Genomic DNA, 19,264 nt, shown 5'->3' on the forward strand with positions numbered 1-19,264 from the left:
TGGGTAACTATTACCACCAATTGTGGTAAGCCTGTATCTGGCTATAGCCAGGCAATTAGCATTGCCAGCTCTAGTTGGTCTGAGAGAGATTCTTCTATGAAGTATAGCTGTAAGGTAGCTAGGGGCAGCGTTATTTAAAGCTTTATGGGTCCGTGATAACGTCTTTAGCTGTATTTTGTTGCCAGTAGACAGCCATTTATGTTGGCGTCTAATGGAGGAGATATGGGTTCTTTTGTTTATGCCAAGTGCTGCTCTCAAGGCGTTATTTTGTAATGTTTGGTGCCTCCGGATGGTGAATTTATTAGCACCACTGTATAGGGCATTACAGTAGTCCATTCTGGAGAGTATTAAGGCTCTGGCCAGGATCAAACAACTGTCGTTAGAGAATAATGGCTTGCCAGCTCGTGTCAACTTGCAAGTGTAGGCCGTGGTGGAGGCCAGGGATTTTACCTGTTTATTAAAGGATAAAGTGGAGTCCCGGTAGAAACCAAGGTTTTTTTTACTTCCTTGGAGACTTTGATGGTATTCCCGTCGATATTAAATGAAGAAAATTACTGGCCTAGTTTTTTGATGTGTGCCCATGATGATCAACTCAATCTTATCATCGTTCAGGCATAGGCCATGAGTGGCCATCCATGCCTGGATGATAAGATATACCCTATTCACCAACTCTGTGTCCTTACTATGATCCCCAGAAAGCGGGTGGAGAATCTGTGTATCATCTGCGTAATTAGTGTAGATGATACCCAGATGGTCCAGATCATCAAACAAGGGCTTGGTGAAGATGTTGTATAGAGTTGGAGAGACACAAGAACCTTGAGGAACACCGCACAGGATAGGGGTAGGGTCCGCTGCTGCCGATGGAGGGAATACTCTCATGGTTCTCTCGCTCAGGAATGATTCAATCCATCTGATAGCCTCAGAGGAGAAGTGAGCGGCAGAATCAAGGTGTCTACAGAGGACCTTATGGTCCACTAGATCAAATGCAGCTGGGAGATCAAGTAGGAGCAGAAGTTCTATCTTCCCTTTGTCTCTCAGCACATCAATCTGGGATTTTAAATCAATGAAGGCAGTTTCCGTTCCGTATAGAGGGCGGAAACCAGATTAACTGTCTCCTAAGAGTTTATGCAATTCTAGGTGTTTTTGAATTTGGTTACAGGCAGCTTTGTCTAATATCTTAAGTAGAAATGGTACCGTGGTAATGGGACGGTAGTTAGTGGGGATGAGAGGATCTAATGTCTGTTTCTTGAGGAGAGGGAGCACCCAAGACTGTTTTAGGTTGGCAGGGATGGTACCTGGGGCAAAGAAGGCATTAATCAATATTGCGATGAACAGAGATAGTTCTCTGGCAGCATCTTTTATTAGTTGCGCTGGGCAGATGTCGCCTTCTAACCCGATGCATCATGCAGCACAGCCCAAACCTACAACCAAGGAATCAGATCAAATGAATCATGAGTATAACATCATTGGATTAGAGGGTAATGCTGATGTTTTACGTGGTGAACGGATCAACCGCATATACTTTATGGATGTAATTGCTTGCATTCCTTCACTGCGTATTCTCACGAGTGCGGATTTTGAAAGCATCTCCCTCGCACGTGTAAATAATTTCCGAATGCTATGCTATGTGTCTAATGTCAATGTACTAAAATATATTTGGGGATTTAGAGCTGACCTATTGATATGATATGATCGTTTATTTATATAGCGCCTATACACAATGTGTTTCAAAGCGCTTCAAGGCAAGGGAGGAAACAAGGGAAAATACAACCACATTCTTACAGGCCATGAACTGTAAGGATGTGAAATTAACTATCGTACTCGGCCTGACGACATTTCAGATAGTGCAAGAGCTAAGACATAGATAAGGAAGGGAGGGGGAGAGTGGGAAGGAAATGGAAACAGACAGGAGACTACCGTACTAGGCCTGACGACATTTCTGGTCAAGCCAGAGAAAAACAAAAGGAGATGGGTTTTCACTTATTTACATTTAATTGTGAAGTAACAGCGGATGAGTTTCTGCAAATGCCCTATCTTGTATTGAAGAAGGTTGAGCCGACTACACATGGAGCATTAGATGGCATTTCTGCTGAGCAAAAATGTATAACATAATTGCTTGCAATTGAGGCAGGTAAGCAAGAATTGGCCTGGGTGGAACCATTGTTGCGCTCAATTTCTAGCAATTTCTAGCATCACAAATTGTGAAACTTTGACTTAGCTAGCGAGGAAACCCGGCCTTGATATTATTTCATGTAATTCATGTGGCCACCTGTCGCTCGATAGGTGGTTGGCTTCTTTCCTTAACAAAATAAAATTAGATATTGTCTTACTCCAAGAAACTATGAGCACACATGGAGTAACGCTTGAAGGATTCAATACATACTGTAGTCATGCAACTAAGGGTCTAGAAGGGCGCCCTATGGGTGGACTCGCAATTGCGGTTAGTAACCATATTAAATGTAATGTTGATATTATGTATTCTTCCTTAAATGTTCTTGCAGTGGAAATAGATCTTTATGAGAAACCAGAAGCGCCTATAATTCTGCTAACACTATATTGGAATCCACTAAAGGTATCACTGGAGGACATGCTGGATGATCCAGATCTATGCCTGGAGAGTATCTCTAGCCAAAGGCCTATGCGTAAAATTATTATTGGTGGTGATTTTAATTCGATGTGTATAGCTAGGAATGGGGAAGTAACTTGGGATCAAAGTGTGGGAAAGCATTTAGCGCAGATTCGAGGTAATAGATGGATCTCATATTTTGATAGTTGGGAGATATCTTTTGTAGACTGCTCAGAAGCATGTACTAATTATACATGGAGTCGAGGGAATTTGGTCTCGATGATCGACTTCTTTGCAATCTCCAATACTCTGATGCATTTAGTGGAACCAGTATTGATCCATCCGATTACATCAGGCGACCATGCACCCATCCACCTATACATGGTAATGCCCCTTTTCTGTCAAACGTGAATAACTTACACTAACTGAAACCGATCGTCCTAACATCTTGATCAGGTGGAATCCTGCCTTATGTCAGAAAATAACTGATAAGGTGCAGAGTGAATTTGATAAGATTTCTGACACATTGACGCATAGTCCTATGTGTTACTTGATGAAAAAAACCAAGCGATATTGTTGCCCAAGTTATAAATTCTGTACGGCTTAAAGCTGCAGTTAAACGAACTTCGCAAAACACAATGCCGAGATCCAACTATTAAAACGCAACAAAAATAAAGAACTTAGTGTTATCAAATCTGTTGCAAATACCCTTCAGCAGTATTTGTATGTAAAAAGGCGTACGCTCCTAACATATAAAAATAAATTGACCTTTCTACGAATCACCAACAAAATAATCTTAACTGCAAGCTTATAAGAAAGATATGCAAACATGACTCTAAGGCTATATGGTCTGTAATACGCAATCCCTATATGCCCTTAGTAGCAACTAATGAGAACATCATACCCGCGCAAACATGGGTAAAATAAATATCTGAAAAATTATCTCGCCCCTTGCGCTTTGGTTGTATTGAAACCCATCTGGATCCTTTTTTGAAGTGGAAATGCTTTAGTTGGACCTAGCGCGACATCATTTGGGCAATAAAAAGGCTCTCCAACTCCAAAACCCCTGGCCCTGATGGGATCCCCCCATGTGTATACAAAGCAGACCCCTCCTTATGGGCTTCCATTCTTCAAATTAAATTTGATCTAGTATTAAGGATATGGAATACGCCTGAACAATGGGGGACATCCATAATTGTTCCCATATACAAAAAAGGAAAGCTGAGCGATCCCCAAAACTATCGACAGATATCCTTAATTGATATCGGCACCAAAATATTTGCGAGTTTTGTCCTCCATGAGCTTGATAAATTTATATCACAGAATAACATATTTTCTAAAGCTCAGATTGGATTTAGGAAGGACATGGGGACTACCTCAATGCAACCTTGATGTCACATATTGTAGCTGGTATCAAAAAGAAGGGAGCGAATCCCATATACATTGCAAGCATTGATATGTCTTCTGCGTTTGATACAGTGGGGAGGGAGATGCTGTGGAGAAAAATGACAAAAGTTGGGATCGCAGCTGTATTCATTTTTTGGATCATGAGGCTATACACCTTCACCGCATACATGGTCAGAATCACAAGAGATGGAGCAACCACTGAGCCCATTAAAACATCTATTGGACTAAAGCAAGGATGCAACCTTGCAGCGACTCTTTTTAATTTATACTTATGTGACTTGGAGAACTTATGGATCGAGATGGGAATGTATCCTGTAAGACTAGGCAGTCTCAGATTACACTGGCTTGCATTTGCCGATGATTTAATTATCATGGATTCCTCACTGGCAGGGTTGCAAGCCAAGTTGTATGTATTTGAGAAATATGCCTGTGATTTGAACCTAGCGCCGAATGTAGGAAAAACAAGCATTCTGGTCCTTCACGCAGGAAAGAATTTAAAATCATTTAAATGGAAATTAGGCGAACTTGTGGTTCAGCAATTGCCCGAGATATGTTACCTAGGATATCATTTGAGTAGTAACTGTTCGGTACAACTATGGAAGGAAAGATTGAACCTAAAAGCACGCCCCTTGGCGAGCCAACTTAAATTAATTTTCTGTAAATACTGCTGACTCTCTCTAACTCCGGTAAGGGATTTCCTAACAATGAAAGTTCAGGCGGTCCTAATTTACATATTAGATATGTGTCTGTTTGACTTGAGTCTATATTTGGTTTCGCCTCAGGGCCGGCCATTGAAAGGTGCCTTACATCTTGTATTGTCAATACCAAACTGCGTAATCCGGCATGAGCTGGGACTTCTATCGCTCTCATGGTAGGGTTCTATGGCGCTCTTTATGCAATTACGCAAGAATACTAAATTCTCCTACCAATTGTTTATATAAAGATCTGCAAGCTGTAATGGAAGCAAAATCTGTGCACTCTGTTAATCTATACCAAAAACGAATGCAAGATGTATTAGATAACTTACTAGTATCCCAAGATGATCTGTGTTTCAGACCTGCTTTTGTCAAATAAAAGTTTGAAAAAGATTGGATTGATACTCTTGATCAACTGAAACAATATGGTACCTATGCGGAATATGCCAAATACACGCATAAGAGATTGCCCTGCTGCCAGTATATTTGCATTTTCCCCTGTATGTACACAAGAGCATATTACATCCGCTTTAAATTGAACCAGTTCCGAACTAAGGAACGGTGCCGTCATTGGGCTGGTCTGTCACCGAGTATGCAACTTAGGAACTGTAGATTTCCAGACTGTAACAAACCTCATGAAACATTAAGACATCTAGTTTTTGAGTGCCCGCAGTTCAAAATGGCGCACACTAAGTTTATAACGAAATTTGTGAATGCTGACTTTGCGTACTGCACTGTATTCTTATGGGAAAGGTTGATGAATGGAAATCACAACCCATTAATCTTTGCACTAGGTCATCTTTTAAGGATTATAGAAAAAGATCTTGAATTGTATGAATAACCATTATGAAATAAGATTGATGAATTTTGCATTTTAGATTTATGGAAGATTTTTAAGGAAAATTACTGTGATTTTTATCTGGATGTTTTTTAAGGAAAATTATTGTGATTTTTTTTTTTCTTTTAAAACAATGTAATGTTTTAGCAGTATATTGTACATGTGAAATGTGTAAATGCATTTTTTTTAATGTCTCTTTAATAAAGTTTTGTAAAGGTTTTTTATTAACCAAACACAAATAAAACATTTTTTAAAAAAACAGAGATGCTGAAGGGAGTGAACTTGTTGTAATGTATTCTAATAAGGGAGTCATAGTATGGTGTAACAAGTCTCCTAGATTGCCCCTGCTTTGTGAGAGTATATGCTCTGATTTTCCTGTTGGTATTGGATGTAGGTTGAGCAGAGCTGGGGAATGTAGTGAGTGCTCGCAGTTAAGGTTCTTCTTTTGATGAACATTGCCGTGATATGTTTTTGATTCCCTGTTATTAAACATTATTTAATTGTGAATGATATATAAATGTGACAACAGTTCCTAATTAAGGAATGTTCTTGTGATATTTGATGTTCTGGGGGATTACCATAACTGTACATTTGTGTACGACCAGTAAAAGTTAACTGGAGAAAAGGAATGTTCTTTATAATACATTTGTTTGCTGAACATCTAATTTATATTTTTAGGTTCTTGGCGTGTTAAGCCAAGATGGGATAATGCGATTTATCAACATCGAGACTTACAAAGTTCTGTTTGAAATCGGCAGTCACGATGAAGGGATAAGCACGTCCTCAATTAGTCCTAATGGGCGATACATTGCTTCTGTAATGGAAGATGGTAGTTTGAACGTATACAACGTGCAGAGTTTGACCCAAGAAGTAAACAAGGTATGCTTTAAAGGAATCAATTTCATTGGTATTTCATGTGAGGGCGTGTTTGAATTTGTAAATTGTTCAGTTAGCCAGAAGGAGTGTGTAGTTTTAATGCAGCAGTTTTGCATTGTTTGTTTCTTTTTTTTCTTTTTTATTGTATTTGAACATGCGCAAAGTCAGTTCTTTCCTACTCTGTATGGATATTAATTGTACCTTTTTGATACAAAGCAAATGAAAGACCATGGTCCGGTACATCAAATTATATGCAATGTTCTCAAAGACAGAAAACTGTCTATTGACCAGAGCGATTAAGTACTTAGGCTTACCATGACAATGCAAAGAGTAGATGTCACAACCAGCCAATATCTCTTGTGTCTTTGAAAGAAAATTGTTTAGACTGTTCATTTTAGATGCGTTATTCTAGACCCACAGTTGGTACTCGAGAACTGTTCTCCAAAATAATATCTTGGCCACGTTACATTTTCTCTTATTTCGGTGCTTCGCCCCCACCCCACTCCTTTATTGGTTGTCTCAATAGCTGGGAAGGTCTCATCTAAAACATTTTGAGATGGTCTTTGTTGCTCACACTCTGAATGATCATATCCTTCAACTAATGGGTCTCTCCAACAGCAATAGAGAATGAAAAAAGTGGAAAAGCCTATCTAGCAGGATTCCTTAGCCCTGTTTTCTTTCCTAGTTCTTTCCCTTGCAAAAACCTATAGTGGCTCCATCTGTATCTTTGTTGCGCAAGTTCAATGTTGCTCAATTGTTACCTTTTCCTTACTTCATCTCCTCACAATAATGGTACTTGAATTTTGAAGGTTGCCTGCAAGTAGCGAAAGGCAAACCTGTTCGAGGGGATTGGGTCCTCCGACGTATTCCATATCCATGACAGGTAATGTCCACAGCTGTGCTGCTTCGGAAAATCTTTGGCGTCTGCGTCCTGCGTCGATGACGTTGATGCGCCGTCACCGAGGACCTCCTCCGACGGCCGACATCACCCGATGTGATAAGTAGGACGCACGACGCCCATAGCCTCAGTTCTGTTTTTTCCGCGAATGTGTTCGCTTCGTGAATCTCGGTACGCCTCGACTCGTTGGAGTTTGCTGTTTTCAATTCTCGGTTCGTTGAACCTGTTCGGTTTGTTGTGAAGACCTGTTCGTGGCGATGTCTTATTCGTCTTAAACCCCGCGTCCGGGCTTCAAGAAATGCGGGGACTGTGGGTCCAAGATGTCGGTCACGGACTCGCACAACGCCTGCCTCTGGTGCCTCAGGGAGGCCCACGATACTGACGACTGTGTCGACTGCCAGTCGCTCACGGCAAAGGCCTTGCGGGAACGCAAGAAGAAGCTGTCGGTAGGCCGGGTGTCTAAGCCCCGGAAGTCGAGGTCTGCGGGGCTTTCGACGGATGACTCGAGGGGTGACTCTCCGCGTCATCGTCGAAAGTCCAGTGGGTCTCCTTCCAGGAGTCGGTCTCGCCACTCCTCCGCCTCTTCGAGGCATTCCCGGAAGCGTCGGCATAGGTCGCCTTCCCCGTCCTCTTCCGAGGACTCTGCCCGTCAGCGGGTCGCGTACGGGCGGTGTCTCTCGACTGGTGCCGACTGGTGCCGACCGACCCCACTCGGAGGCACGGACTGACCGGTGCCCTGCGATTCAAGAATCGCTAGCATCCGCTTCCCGAAGGAAGCCCATTCCTCCGGTGTCGCTTGCATGGAGGGATAAGCGACCCGCCGACGGGCAGAGTCCTCGGAAGAGGATGGGGAAGGCGACCTCTGAGTGGGGTCGGTCGGCACCAGTCGAGAGACACCGCCCGTACGCCTTCGGGCTCGGGTGGTCGGCACGGCTCGCGGGAGAGGTCCCGCTCGGACAAGGGTAGCCGTTCTCGCCATGCCCGTTCCAGGTCCCGGTCCTCGACGTGCTCGTGACCGCGTGATCCTGTGCCGTCTTCAAAGAAGACGTCGACCCCTGTGGCGCCGAGGTCGTCGATGATTTCTCTCGAGGCTCCGCCTCCGAGGGGGTTGTCGACGCCGTTGGCGCCTAGGTCGTCGAGAGACACGCTCGGAGCTCCGGCTTCGAGGCCTGTGTCGACGCCGCCGATGCTGGCGGCGCTGCATCTGACGACGCCGACTCGTTCGTTGCCCTCGCCGCCTTTCGAGGCGGTGGTGTCGGAGGGGCCCCGTGGCACGGGGTTTGCCCCTAGAAAGGCTCTGGCTAAGGTCAGGCACTGCTTTGGTCCCCAGAGGTCTTCCTCTCCCCGCCTGGAGTACATTTCTGAGGTTGATGAAGGCTCTGATGGCGGCTTGGTTCTGGTTCCCGATGAACTTATCTCGGGCCATAGCCAGTTTAATGACCTGCGGCTGTCGCTGCGTTATGCCAGTGGACTGGACACCTCTCCGGAGGTGGAGTTTTGTAGGCCGGAGCCTGGCACTCATGCCGATTCTTCATGTCGGCGCCTTATGTCTCGGGGACCAACCCAAGTACCGGGTACTTGGGTTGGTCGGCTCCCCCAGGGGAGTTCGTTCAGGATGATCTCACGGACATCCATGATCTCGGTCCACCCACTGACCCGGTTTTGCCTTTTCATATGGCTCTGCAGAGAAGGGTGACGGCGGCTTGGACTGCTCCGGAGAGTCTCCCGGCAGTGGGCAAGTCTTTGTCGCGAAAATACCGTCCAGCCAGTAGCGACCCCTGCTACTTGTCTAGGGTTTGGACTTGGCGGATTGTGTCAGCCGGTCCATGGCGGCGAGCAGCGTAATGCGCAGGTTTGCGTGGTTGCGGAAGTCTGGGTTCGCTCCCGATGTGCAGTCCCGGCTCCTCAACATGCCCTTTGACGGTGAACACCTTTTTGGCAGCAAGGCTGACGAGAGCCTTGAGAGGTTGCAGACCTCCAAAGCTGCAGCGAAGTTGTTGGGCGCTGCAGTTCGCCAACCTCCGCCTTTTCGTCCTAGGGGATAGCAATGGAGGGGAGGTTCCTTTCGCTATTACTCGTCCTTCAGTAAAGCGAGGGGAGCTAGCAGTCAAAGAGGCCATCGTAAGAGTGCCAGAGGTGGAAATAAAGGTACTCGAGGTGCCAAGGCCGCTCGGGCAGTTGCCTCTTTGCCCTCGGGCAACGCCGCAGCCGCTACCACTCAGTCATGAGGCCAGGTCCCATGGTTCGCTGGTTGGGGGAAGGCTGGCGCAGCATCTTGTAGAGTGGCAAGCCATTACTTCGGATGTGTGGGTTCTGGAGATCATAACCCACGGCTACTGTCTTCCTTTTCGGCAGAGGCCTCACGACAATCCACCAGGGAGCCTCTCTTTGAAGAGTCCGGATCCGCTCCTTGCGCAGGAAATTCAAGCCCTGCTGGAGAAAGGCGCCATAGAACTGGTGCCTGTAGCAGAGGGGAACAAGGGATGGTATTCCCCTTATTTTTTGATTTCGAAGAAAGACGGGAGATTGAGACCCATCATGGACTTGCGCGGTTTGAACAAACTCCTCAGGAAGGACAAGTTCAAGATGGTGACTCTTTCTCAAGTCCTCCTGGCCCTTCAACTTCAGGACTGGTTGGGTCTCTCGACCTCAAGGATGCTTACTTCCATGTGCCGATCCATCCCAAGCACAAGAAGTACCTGAGGTTCGCGGTTGGCGACTCGCACTTTCAGTTTCGGGTCCTGCCGTTCGGATTGACCTCCGCCCCGAGGGTTTTCACCAAGCTCATGGTGGTGGTGGCTGTTAGGGAGAATTCTCTGTTTGGGCTGAATTTCCCTACCTAGTGAGTCCCCCAGCAGCTTTGCTGGATTTCTGGGGTTTCTTTTTTTCTCCTGCCAAGAGTGAGACTCTTTTACCCTCACTCTTGGACATGTTGAAGTGTGTTTTCTTGACTAAACCTTGTGTTGAATGGGCTATGGGGTCTTTTACTCCATAGGGCCTCATGTATTTTTGTGATGTGGGTCACACAGCACCCTCTGTGCCGTGACCCAGGGGTGTCCTAGGGACTCCCCAACATAGACTCCATACCCTGGGACTGACTACTGTCTCCCAGGGCATGTAAAGTCACCAAAGACTTTGCTAGTCTTGAATCCTGAACAGAACCAGTACAAACCATCATATTGTGGACGTACTGGCTGGGGCAATTCGATTGCCCCAGGGTCTGTTAGTCGAGGGGGCACGTCTCCGTCCCCCCTGATCGAGTTTTGGCTGGTGGCAGTGGAAACTACTTTTTATATTCGACCGCGAATATTTCCCTATGGGATTTCCCATTGTTTTAGGCTAACACATTTAATTATTTATTTACGGTAGCCTTAAACATACCGCCGGTTTATATATTTATTATTATAACTCCGGTTGGGACTTTTTGCCAAAACTTGATTCTAAAATGGCGTTGGCGTTCGCCTCTGTAACTCTGACCCAAAGTGGAGCCCTTTGTTCCACTTTTGGCGGGCTTCTCCACAGAAGCCCTCCAAAGTGGTGCCACTCTGTCTGGGGTACTTAGGAGGGGTGGAGGGGGATTTAGGCACCCTGGACTGAGTTACCTTGGTAACTCAAGTCGCACTCCGTCCTGATTGGCCCAAGTGGTGAGCCGGCCGGCTCACCACTTAGCATGTTTGAGTGACAGCTAGGCTGGGTGAATGGGGGGTTTGCTGCATAAAAGCAGGGCTTTGGGGACTGGAACTTCAGAAGTCGCCACAGGACCAAGAATCCGACGAGGGAAGAGCTGAGCCGACCTGCTTCGATGACACCACCCGGTGGAGCCCTGCTGAACCGTCTCACCACTTTTCCCGACGACCGAGGAGAACTCTTAACGGAGTGGCTCCTTCCCTTGACTGGTGGGGACAACCAGTTTTCACCTTCTTTCCGCTTCTCGAGGTATCTCGTGGCCGCCCTGCCCGTGCCAAGCACCCCGGCAACCGGAGTACCACACTTTTACCCCTAACCGCGAAAGTCGGTACAACCCTTTAACCGGAGAACTCCGCGGCTGGTTTCTTCCCGGGCAGTGCAACGACCTTCTTCTTCTGCTCTTCAGCGAGAAATTCTTCTCCCCTGACCGACGTCGAGCCTTGCTGCCACTGCCTGGAACAACTGCCACCGCCGGAGGATCCTTTCCGCTTAAGGTACCGTGTTCCGCCTGGCTTCCCTTGCCACCGACTGTACGGGGTAGTTTTAGCCCCCGGCTTTCGAACCTGGGAGTGCCTGGGACACCCTGGCTAAACTTTCTAAGCCACTCTAAAATCTTTGTAACTCTTTGCAAGACTTTGAATCCCTACTAACAGTGTGATCTTGGGCACATTTTCGCTCCGGCTACTCTAAGAGTGGGCCCTGCCTAGTGACTTTTGCTCACCTGTGACTTTGTACTTCTTTGAGCCTATTGCAAGTGTTCTGGACCTTAGAGTGGTGTGTTTAACCTATTTCTGTTTCTTTTATCCCTTTCTTGAACCTACTAGAGTGTCATCTAACGTTAAGCGCTCACCTCTGTTTTAATTATGTGGTGTTAACTTAGAGTTGTCTAGATAGGAGTAAGGGTTGAAACTGCTTTCGTTATAACTGTGTTTGAAGTGTTTTACTATATTTTTGCTAGAGTGTTTCCAACTTATATGTGCTTGAAAATAAATAACTATATACTTTTGAAACCAAGCTCTGGTCAGTGTTTGCTTGTGCTATTGTGTCTGAGTACATATTGTGTATACTTTGCATACTGCCTAACTCTTCTTGAGGGAAGTCTGACTGCTCAGCCACAGCTACCAAGTAAATCTGGGTGGTGCAGACTGCTACCAAGTGGGTTTACTGCTATACCTGTAGTCTTAAATCTTTTGCAGTGTTCCCCAAGGGAACTGCACAGGTTTCTGCCTAACAGTGGCAGCGCATCTCAGGAAAGGGGGGATTCACGTCTACCCCTACCTGGACGATTGGTTGATCAGGGGGAGCTCTCCCGAGCAAGTCCTGGATCATCTGTCCGTCACCTGCCACTCCTTTCACAGGCTGGGCTTCTCCCTCAATTTAAAGAAGTCCCATTTGACACCAACGCAGCAGCTCCAGTACATCGGAGCAGTGCTCGACACGTCCCTGGGGCAGTGTTTTCCTCCTCAGGTGAGGACTCTTTACATTCAGCAGATGGTGCACAAGTTTCAATTTGCCCAGAATCTCCCAGCGTCCAAGTTCTTGAGACTGCTCGGCCTCCTGGCATCCTGCATTCTTCTGGTGCCAGAGGCTTGTCTGCGGATGAGATCTTTGCAGTGGGCACTCAAGCTCCAGTGGTCTCAGTCCTCCGGCAGGCTGTCGGACCCTGTTCAGGTGCCGCCCTCGGTGGCGGGGGACCTTCTGTGGTGGTCCGTCGAGGGCAATCTGATGAAGGGGGCCCCATTTTGGCTGCCCTGGCCGGAGGTGACGATCGTGACGGACGCATCCCTCACGGGATGGGGAGCTCATGCCAACGAGTTGACAGTCAGCGTTCGTTGGTCTCCGTCGGAGTCCAGACTCCATATCAGTCTGTTGGAGCTGAGGGCCGTCAGGCTAGCCCTGAAGGCTTTTCTGCCGACTGTGCACGGAAAGAGTGTCCTGATACTAACGGACAACACGGTGGCCATGCACTACCTCAACAAAAAGGGGGGGGGGGGTCAGGGTCACTTCCGCTGTGCAGGGAGGCAATGCAGCTCGAATTCTGGGCCATCCAGCAGGAAGTTTCGATCTCGGCTGTTCATCTGGCCGGAGACGACAACGAGACGGCGGACGTTCCGAGCAGGCAGAGTTCGATCTCTCACGAGTGGGAGCTGGCTCAGGAGATTCTCCTGGAGATCTTCGCCCTTTAGGGGACCCCTCAAGTGGATCTCTTCGCCTCCAGTGTCAACCGGAAGTGCGAAAGGTTTTGCTCGCGGGAATTTCCTCCAAAAGGAGCCTTAGGAGACGCGTTCGTGGTGGGGTGGTCATTCCCACTGCTGTACGCGTTTCCTCCAGTCCCTGTCATCCCCCAAGTGCTGCAGAGGTTACGGAGGTTCGGTTCCTGGATGATCCTCATTGCTCCGGCGTGGGCCCGGAGGACGTGGTACCCGGACCTTCTAGACTTGTCCATCTGCCCTCCACGTCGTCTTCCCTACCGAGACGATCTGCTCTCACGGGAGGGGGGTCAGGTTCTCCATCCAGAGGTCAGATCCCTCAATCTTCATGCTTGGAATCTGAAAGGTTGAGATATAAGGATTGGGACCTCCCTGAAGACTTAATGGAGGTGTTGCTCTCGGCCAGGCGGCCGGCAACTAAGTCTCTGTACCGTTGCCGTTGGAGAAAGTTCTGCGACTGGTGCAGGGTTCAGAATGTGCATCCTTTTGAATGTGACATTCCCATGGTTCTGTCTTTTTTGCTTTCTTTGGCCCACAGGGGCTTGCAAGTGGGGTCCATTAAAAGTTACCTGGCGGCGCTGTCCATATTTAAGCGCTCGTCTGAAGAGTGTTCCTATTTTAAAATTCCTTTAATTTCGCAGTTTTTGAAAGGGCTCACTAATGTGTTCCCTCCGTCACCTTTTCTGGTGCTAGGTTGGGATTTGAACCTTGTTATTAAGTTTCTTATGGGTGCTCCGTTTGAGCCTTTACATTCTTGCCCTTTGAGGCTGTTAACTCTGAAAACTGTGTTTTTGGTTGCGGTTACTTCCACTCGCAGAGTGAGTGAGTTACAGGCACTTTCAGTTAAGCCACCCTTCACTGTATTTCACAAGGACAGGGTTGTCCTTCGAGTTCGTCCTTCTTTTCTTCCGAAGGTGGTTTCGGAATTTCATTTGAGCCAGAAGGTTGTTCTTCCGGCGTTCTATCCTCCTCCACATCCTGGTAAGGAAGAGGAGAGGCTCCATAGGCTTGATCCTCGGAGAGCGTTGAGCTTTTATATTTCGCGCATGTCCCGGGTCAGAGTGGACGATCAACTTTTCATTGGTTACGCTGGAAAGCGTTTGGGACAAGCTGTGACGAAACAGACTTTGTCTCGTTGGATTATTTTAGCTATCTCTGAGTGTTACCGCTTGGCGGGTAAGGACCCTCTGGCTGGCTTGCGAGCCCATTCTACCAGAGGAGTGGCTGCGTCTACTCCCCTGCAGAGGGGAGTTCCTATTCGTCACATCTGTGATGCAGCCACCTGGGCTTCAGTACATACTTTTGTACGTCACTATTCCCTCGATTCCATCAGAGGGCAAGATCTGGCCTTTGGCAAGACAGTTCTTTATTCCGCAATTTGATTGGGCATGCTAAATTTGTATTCTAAATTCTTTCACACCTCCTTGCTTGGTACTGCTTTGGGAGTCTGTCATAGATATGTACTACGTCGGAGGACCCAATCCCCTCGAAGAACAAGTTACTTTCTTACCTGGTAACGTTCTTTCGATGGGATGGTCCGACGACGTATTCCATATCGCTCCCTCCCTGCCTTCCCCAATGCAGAATTTCTTTTGCGATTGCAGCTTGCGTTCCGCAAGGCCTTGTGTGTCTGACTGGCAGAAAACTGGTGGCACACGTTCTGGGAAAAAACTATAACTGAGGCTATGGGCGTTGTGCATCCTACTTATCACATCGGGTGACGTCGGCCGTCGGAGGAGGTCCTCGGGGACGGCGCATCGACGTCATCGACGCAGGACGCAGACGCCAAAGATTTTCCGAAGCAGCACAGCTGTGGACATTACCTGTTATAGATATGGAATACGTCGTCGGACCATCCCATCGAAAGAACGTTACCAGGTAAGAAAGTAACTTGTTCTTCTGAATGTAAAGTGTATTGAAACATCAAAACGGTAATCCCTAATTGTATTTCTAAAACCCTTCTCCTCTGTACATTCCCTTACAATATAAAACCTATGTAGCCACCCTTGAATGCTAAAATATTCACCTGGATGATGAAAACAGTCTTGAAAGAAAGTTGAAATGTACATAAGCTGAATCCTGGAAGTGTGAAATGTTTTGAACAAACTCAGTTTATATGTTTATGTAGTCTGCTCTTTTTTTTTTCTCCAAACTTATTTTTATTGGTTTTGTGCATATAAGCTTTCAAGCAGAACACAGACAAAGAGCATTTCTCAGAACTTGCGTTATAGCCATAATAGGGAACAAAACAAAAATATGTAATAACACAAATGACAGTAAAAATGTTTGGAAGGGAGGGGGTGGACCGAGGAGAAGGGCAGGGGGACAGAGTAATTCACAGATAGCTTAGTTCGAGGGGATGAATCACCTTAGTGTGCTTGGTTGCGGTATTGTTACGGGATTGGATTCTGCAGGGGCTTGTGGCCTGGGGTGTGGAGTGTGCAGTGTTCTGTGGATTAGCTTTCTGCTCTGGCGGCGTTTACCCTCTACTTCACGCACTCTGGCCTGTCCTTTTAGTATTGGTTCCCCATCCAGCGAAGGGTCGGGGGCTGTCTTGCCACTCCTGGGAATTGCTGTGTGTAATCCAGGAAAGAGGCCCAGGTCTGGTCAAACGTGGTCTTGTTGCCGAATCTGACGGCTGTGATTTTTTTCCGCCGCAATTATTTCCCAGCACTTGGACCACCACATTTGAGTGGCCGGGCCTTTGGGATTTCTCCAGAGTCTGGCTATTGATATCTTTGCAGCTGTTACAAGGTTACAAGGTGCGAACGCAGGTAAGCCATACAGTCTGTTAGTGGGAATTGACCCTCCTCCGTCGCTCCTAGTAGGACGATTCCCAGGTCCCATGGAATCGTGAGGCCTGTTATCAATTTGATTTGTTCCAGGACGTTCTTCCAGAATTGGGAGGCTTTCGGGCATGTCCAGAAGAGATGGAACAGCATGCCCGAGTCAGAGCATCCTCTCCAGCATTGTGGGGGAATGGCCAGGTTGCATTTATTAAGAATCTCAGGTGTTCGATACCATCAATAGCACACTTTAAATGTTCATTCTTTATTTGTTATACACTTAGAGCTTTTGTGCGCCAGTGTCCATATGTGGCTCCATTCCTCCGGGTTGTTGACTCTGCCTTTGTCCTTTTCCCACTTCAGCTCAGCATATAGGGCTCTATTTTGGTTAGATCCTTCCTGTCCAGTAGCTTAAATAGGGTGGATATTTTCCCCTTCGGGGGGTTTGCAGTAAGTGTTTGTTCTAAGGCTGTTAGTTCTCTTCTTCCGTGTTTCCTTGCAGACTCGTTCGATAGCCAGAGTCTGAGCTGTATGTACCGGAACCTCTCCGTCTCCGGGACTTGGAATTTGGTTTTGCAAGCTTCGAAGTTCAGCAGGCTTCCATTCTCAAAAAAATCTGCCATGATCCTCAGTCCGCCATCCCTCCATTTGCCAAGGTTGTTTGGCGTGCTGCATGGGGAGAAGTCTGGGTTGTCCCAGATGGGCGAGAGTGGTCCTGTCGTGCTCCTGCACTTCCTTAGGCGTGCTGCCCTTTTCCAACTATCACTGTGTTTCTCGTTGCTGGCAGTGGTCCTGTATCCCAGGTGCTGCTGAGTTCTTTTGTGTGTGTTAGCGCTTCTATCGGTGTCTTGCACCAATCTTCCTCCAGTTTTAACCATCGGGGCGGTTGGTGATTAGCTTCCATGCAAAGGCTTGCGAGAGCTGAGCTGCGAGGCTGTACCTGGCCACGTCTGGGACCCCTAGGCTGCCCATCGCTGAGCTACGGAGCATAACGTGCTTCGGGATTCGCAATTTCTTTCCTTCCCAAACATATTTCAGGATGTCTACCTGCAGTTTTTGGAGTGCTTTCTTTCGGATGGTTAGTGTGAGGGCTAGGCCAAAATATAGCAGTCCTGGGGTTAAGTTCATCTTCAGCGCAGTGATTCTTCCGAACCATGAGATTTCTTGCTTCTGCCAGCGTACCAGATCACTTCTTAACTCTTTGAGCAGCGGAGGGAAGTTTGTTTTGTATATTCTTTCTGTTTTGTTTGGTATCTGGAAGCCCAGGTAATTGATGTGCGACTTTGCCCATGGGATCGGATATTTGGCTTCCAGCTCTTCTTTGGGTTTTTTCGGCACATTAATGCCCATTGCTGTTGACTTTGTGATGTTTACTGTGAACCCTGAAGCTTCTCTGAACGCTTCTAATTCTCGCCACAGGGCCTTCATGGATTCTTTCATTTGTGTTATCGTCAGTAGCACGTTGTAAGCGTACAAGGCTGCTTTGTAGGATTCTCTCTTGACTTCGAGGCTGTGTATTGCCAGGTTGTGGCGAATCCTGCTGGCGAATGGCTCCATGGAGAGCGCAAATATGAGTGGGAAAAGAGGGCATCCTTGTCTAGTGCCTCTTGTTATGTTGATTTTGTCTGATCTGGCTCTGTTTAGTCTGTCTCGAGGAGGGGTGCTGGTAGTTAGCTAGCGTCCATTTTCCGAAATTTGGGTCGAATCCATAGTGGTGTAGGGTTTCTCTTATGTAGCCCCAATCTAACATGTCAAAAGCTTTGTGTGCCTCAAGCGAAGGATAACGTTCCAGTCCCATCCTGTTTGCCGACTCGATTATGTTTATGGTTCTTCGGATGTTGTGTTGGGTACTACGGCCCGGGATGAAACTCGCTTGGTCCGGGTGGATTATGTGTGGGAGGATTGGAGCTAATAGTTCGCCAGGATTTTTGCGAATACTTCAGCGTCATTATATAGCAGTGTAAAGGGTCTGTATGACGTGCATTGCACGCAGTCTTTCCCTGGCTTTGGGATGAGGACCGTTAGTGACTCCTCCATAGAAGGGGTGGTAGATCCCATTGACAGGAATGAATTGAATAGACTTGCCAGCTGGGGCACCAGGATATAGGCAAATTTCTTATAAAATTGGATTGTGAACCCGTCTGCTCCCGAGGTCGTATTATTCCGGGATCGTATAGTGTCTCCCACTTCTTCCGCTGTGATTGGGTGTTCCAGGGCTTCCAGTAGGGGGTGAGGTGGCGCTTTTGGGACGGAAGCCAGGAATTGCAATTGGACCGGCTTAGCTGTTGGGAGCCCGGTCATGATCTCCTGTTTTGTCATTAGTTCGAGCTTCTCCGCCCTCCGTGTGGTGAAGGTTACCGTCTCTGTCAGCCAGGCACTGGATGTTGTTCCTCGATTGCAGCTTCTTCAATTTATGCACCAGAAGGCGATTTGCTTTGTTGCTGTTGAGGTAGTAGAATTGTTTGGCGTAGGTCAGAGCTCTGGCTGACCGGTCCGCCAAGTGCATCTCCAGCGCTGCTTTCTCTCTTTTGAGTTCCCGTCCTTCTGTTTTGGTTGGGCGCTTTTTGAAGCTGCTCTCCATTTCCACCACCTTGTCCTACAGCCTGGCTTGTTGCAGCTGGTTTTGCCATCTGAGCCTTGCCGTGGCGTCCATCGCTACCCCCCGGTGACTGGTTTCATTGCGTCCCAGATGATTGCTTTTGAGGTATCTGTGGTCGTGTTCTCCTTAAAGTAATTTGTGAGCATTTCGGCTAGTTCTGAGCTGATGGCTATGTCCACAAGGATGTGGTCTTGTATTTTCCATTGTCTTTGGGGAGCCTCCGGGAAGCCCTGCGCCCGGAGACTCATGGTGACTGGGGCTTGGTCTGATATAGCAATGTGCCCAATTTGTATGTCCTCTACGCAGGGAGCAAGCACACTCGCGGCTAACGGGTCAATCCTCGAGTATCCTTTGTGGACATCCAAGAAAAATGTGTAATCCTTGGCTCCACTGTAAAGTAGTCTACATATGTCTATGGTTTCAATTGTAGTCTGCTCTTTTATATTCGACTTGGTTTTCGTATGTTCTTCAGTCCCATTTGGGGTATTATTTTTTTTACTTTCCAGTGTATTATCCGAAATGTAACTGCAGGGACGGTACAATGTTCTAGATCGTATGGCGTCTTTTTTAAATGAAGGTCATGCAAAGGATGCACTAAATCATGAACTTAAATCATATAGTTATATCCTGTTCTACCTCCTTATGTGTATTTGTATAAGTTGCGTGTTTGTGAGTAGAAGGGTCATTTTATGCATGCTTTCT

The 19,264-nt window shown here is 47.2% G+C and overlaps 1 protein-coding gene across 2 annotated transcripts in view; it reads left to right on the forward strand.

Moving 5' to 3' along the window:
• The window catches only part of TBC1D31 (TBC1 domain family member 31), a 1,687,314-nt gene that overhangs the window by 482,997 nt on the left and 1,185,053 nt on the right, over nucleotides 1-19,264 (forward strand). For both annotated transcript variants that reach the window (XM_069621570.1, XM_069621571.1), the window contains exon 7: nucleotides 6,185-6,385. In XM_069621570.1, the coding sequence (XP_069477671.1) occupies nucleotides 6,185-6,385 (201 nt within the window). The remainder of the gene's footprint in view (nucleotides 1-6,184; nucleotides 6,386-19,264) is intronic.

The sequence above is a fragment of the Ambystoma mexicanum genome, chromosome 5q (assembly GCF_040938575.1).
Source record: "Ambystoma mexicanum isolate Mex_15411 chromosome 5q, UKY_AmexF1_1, whole genome shotgun sequence".
Classification (NCBI taxonomy): domain Eukaryota; kingdom Metazoa; phylum Chordata; class Amphibia; order Caudata; family Ambystomatidae; genus Ambystoma; species Ambystoma mexicanum.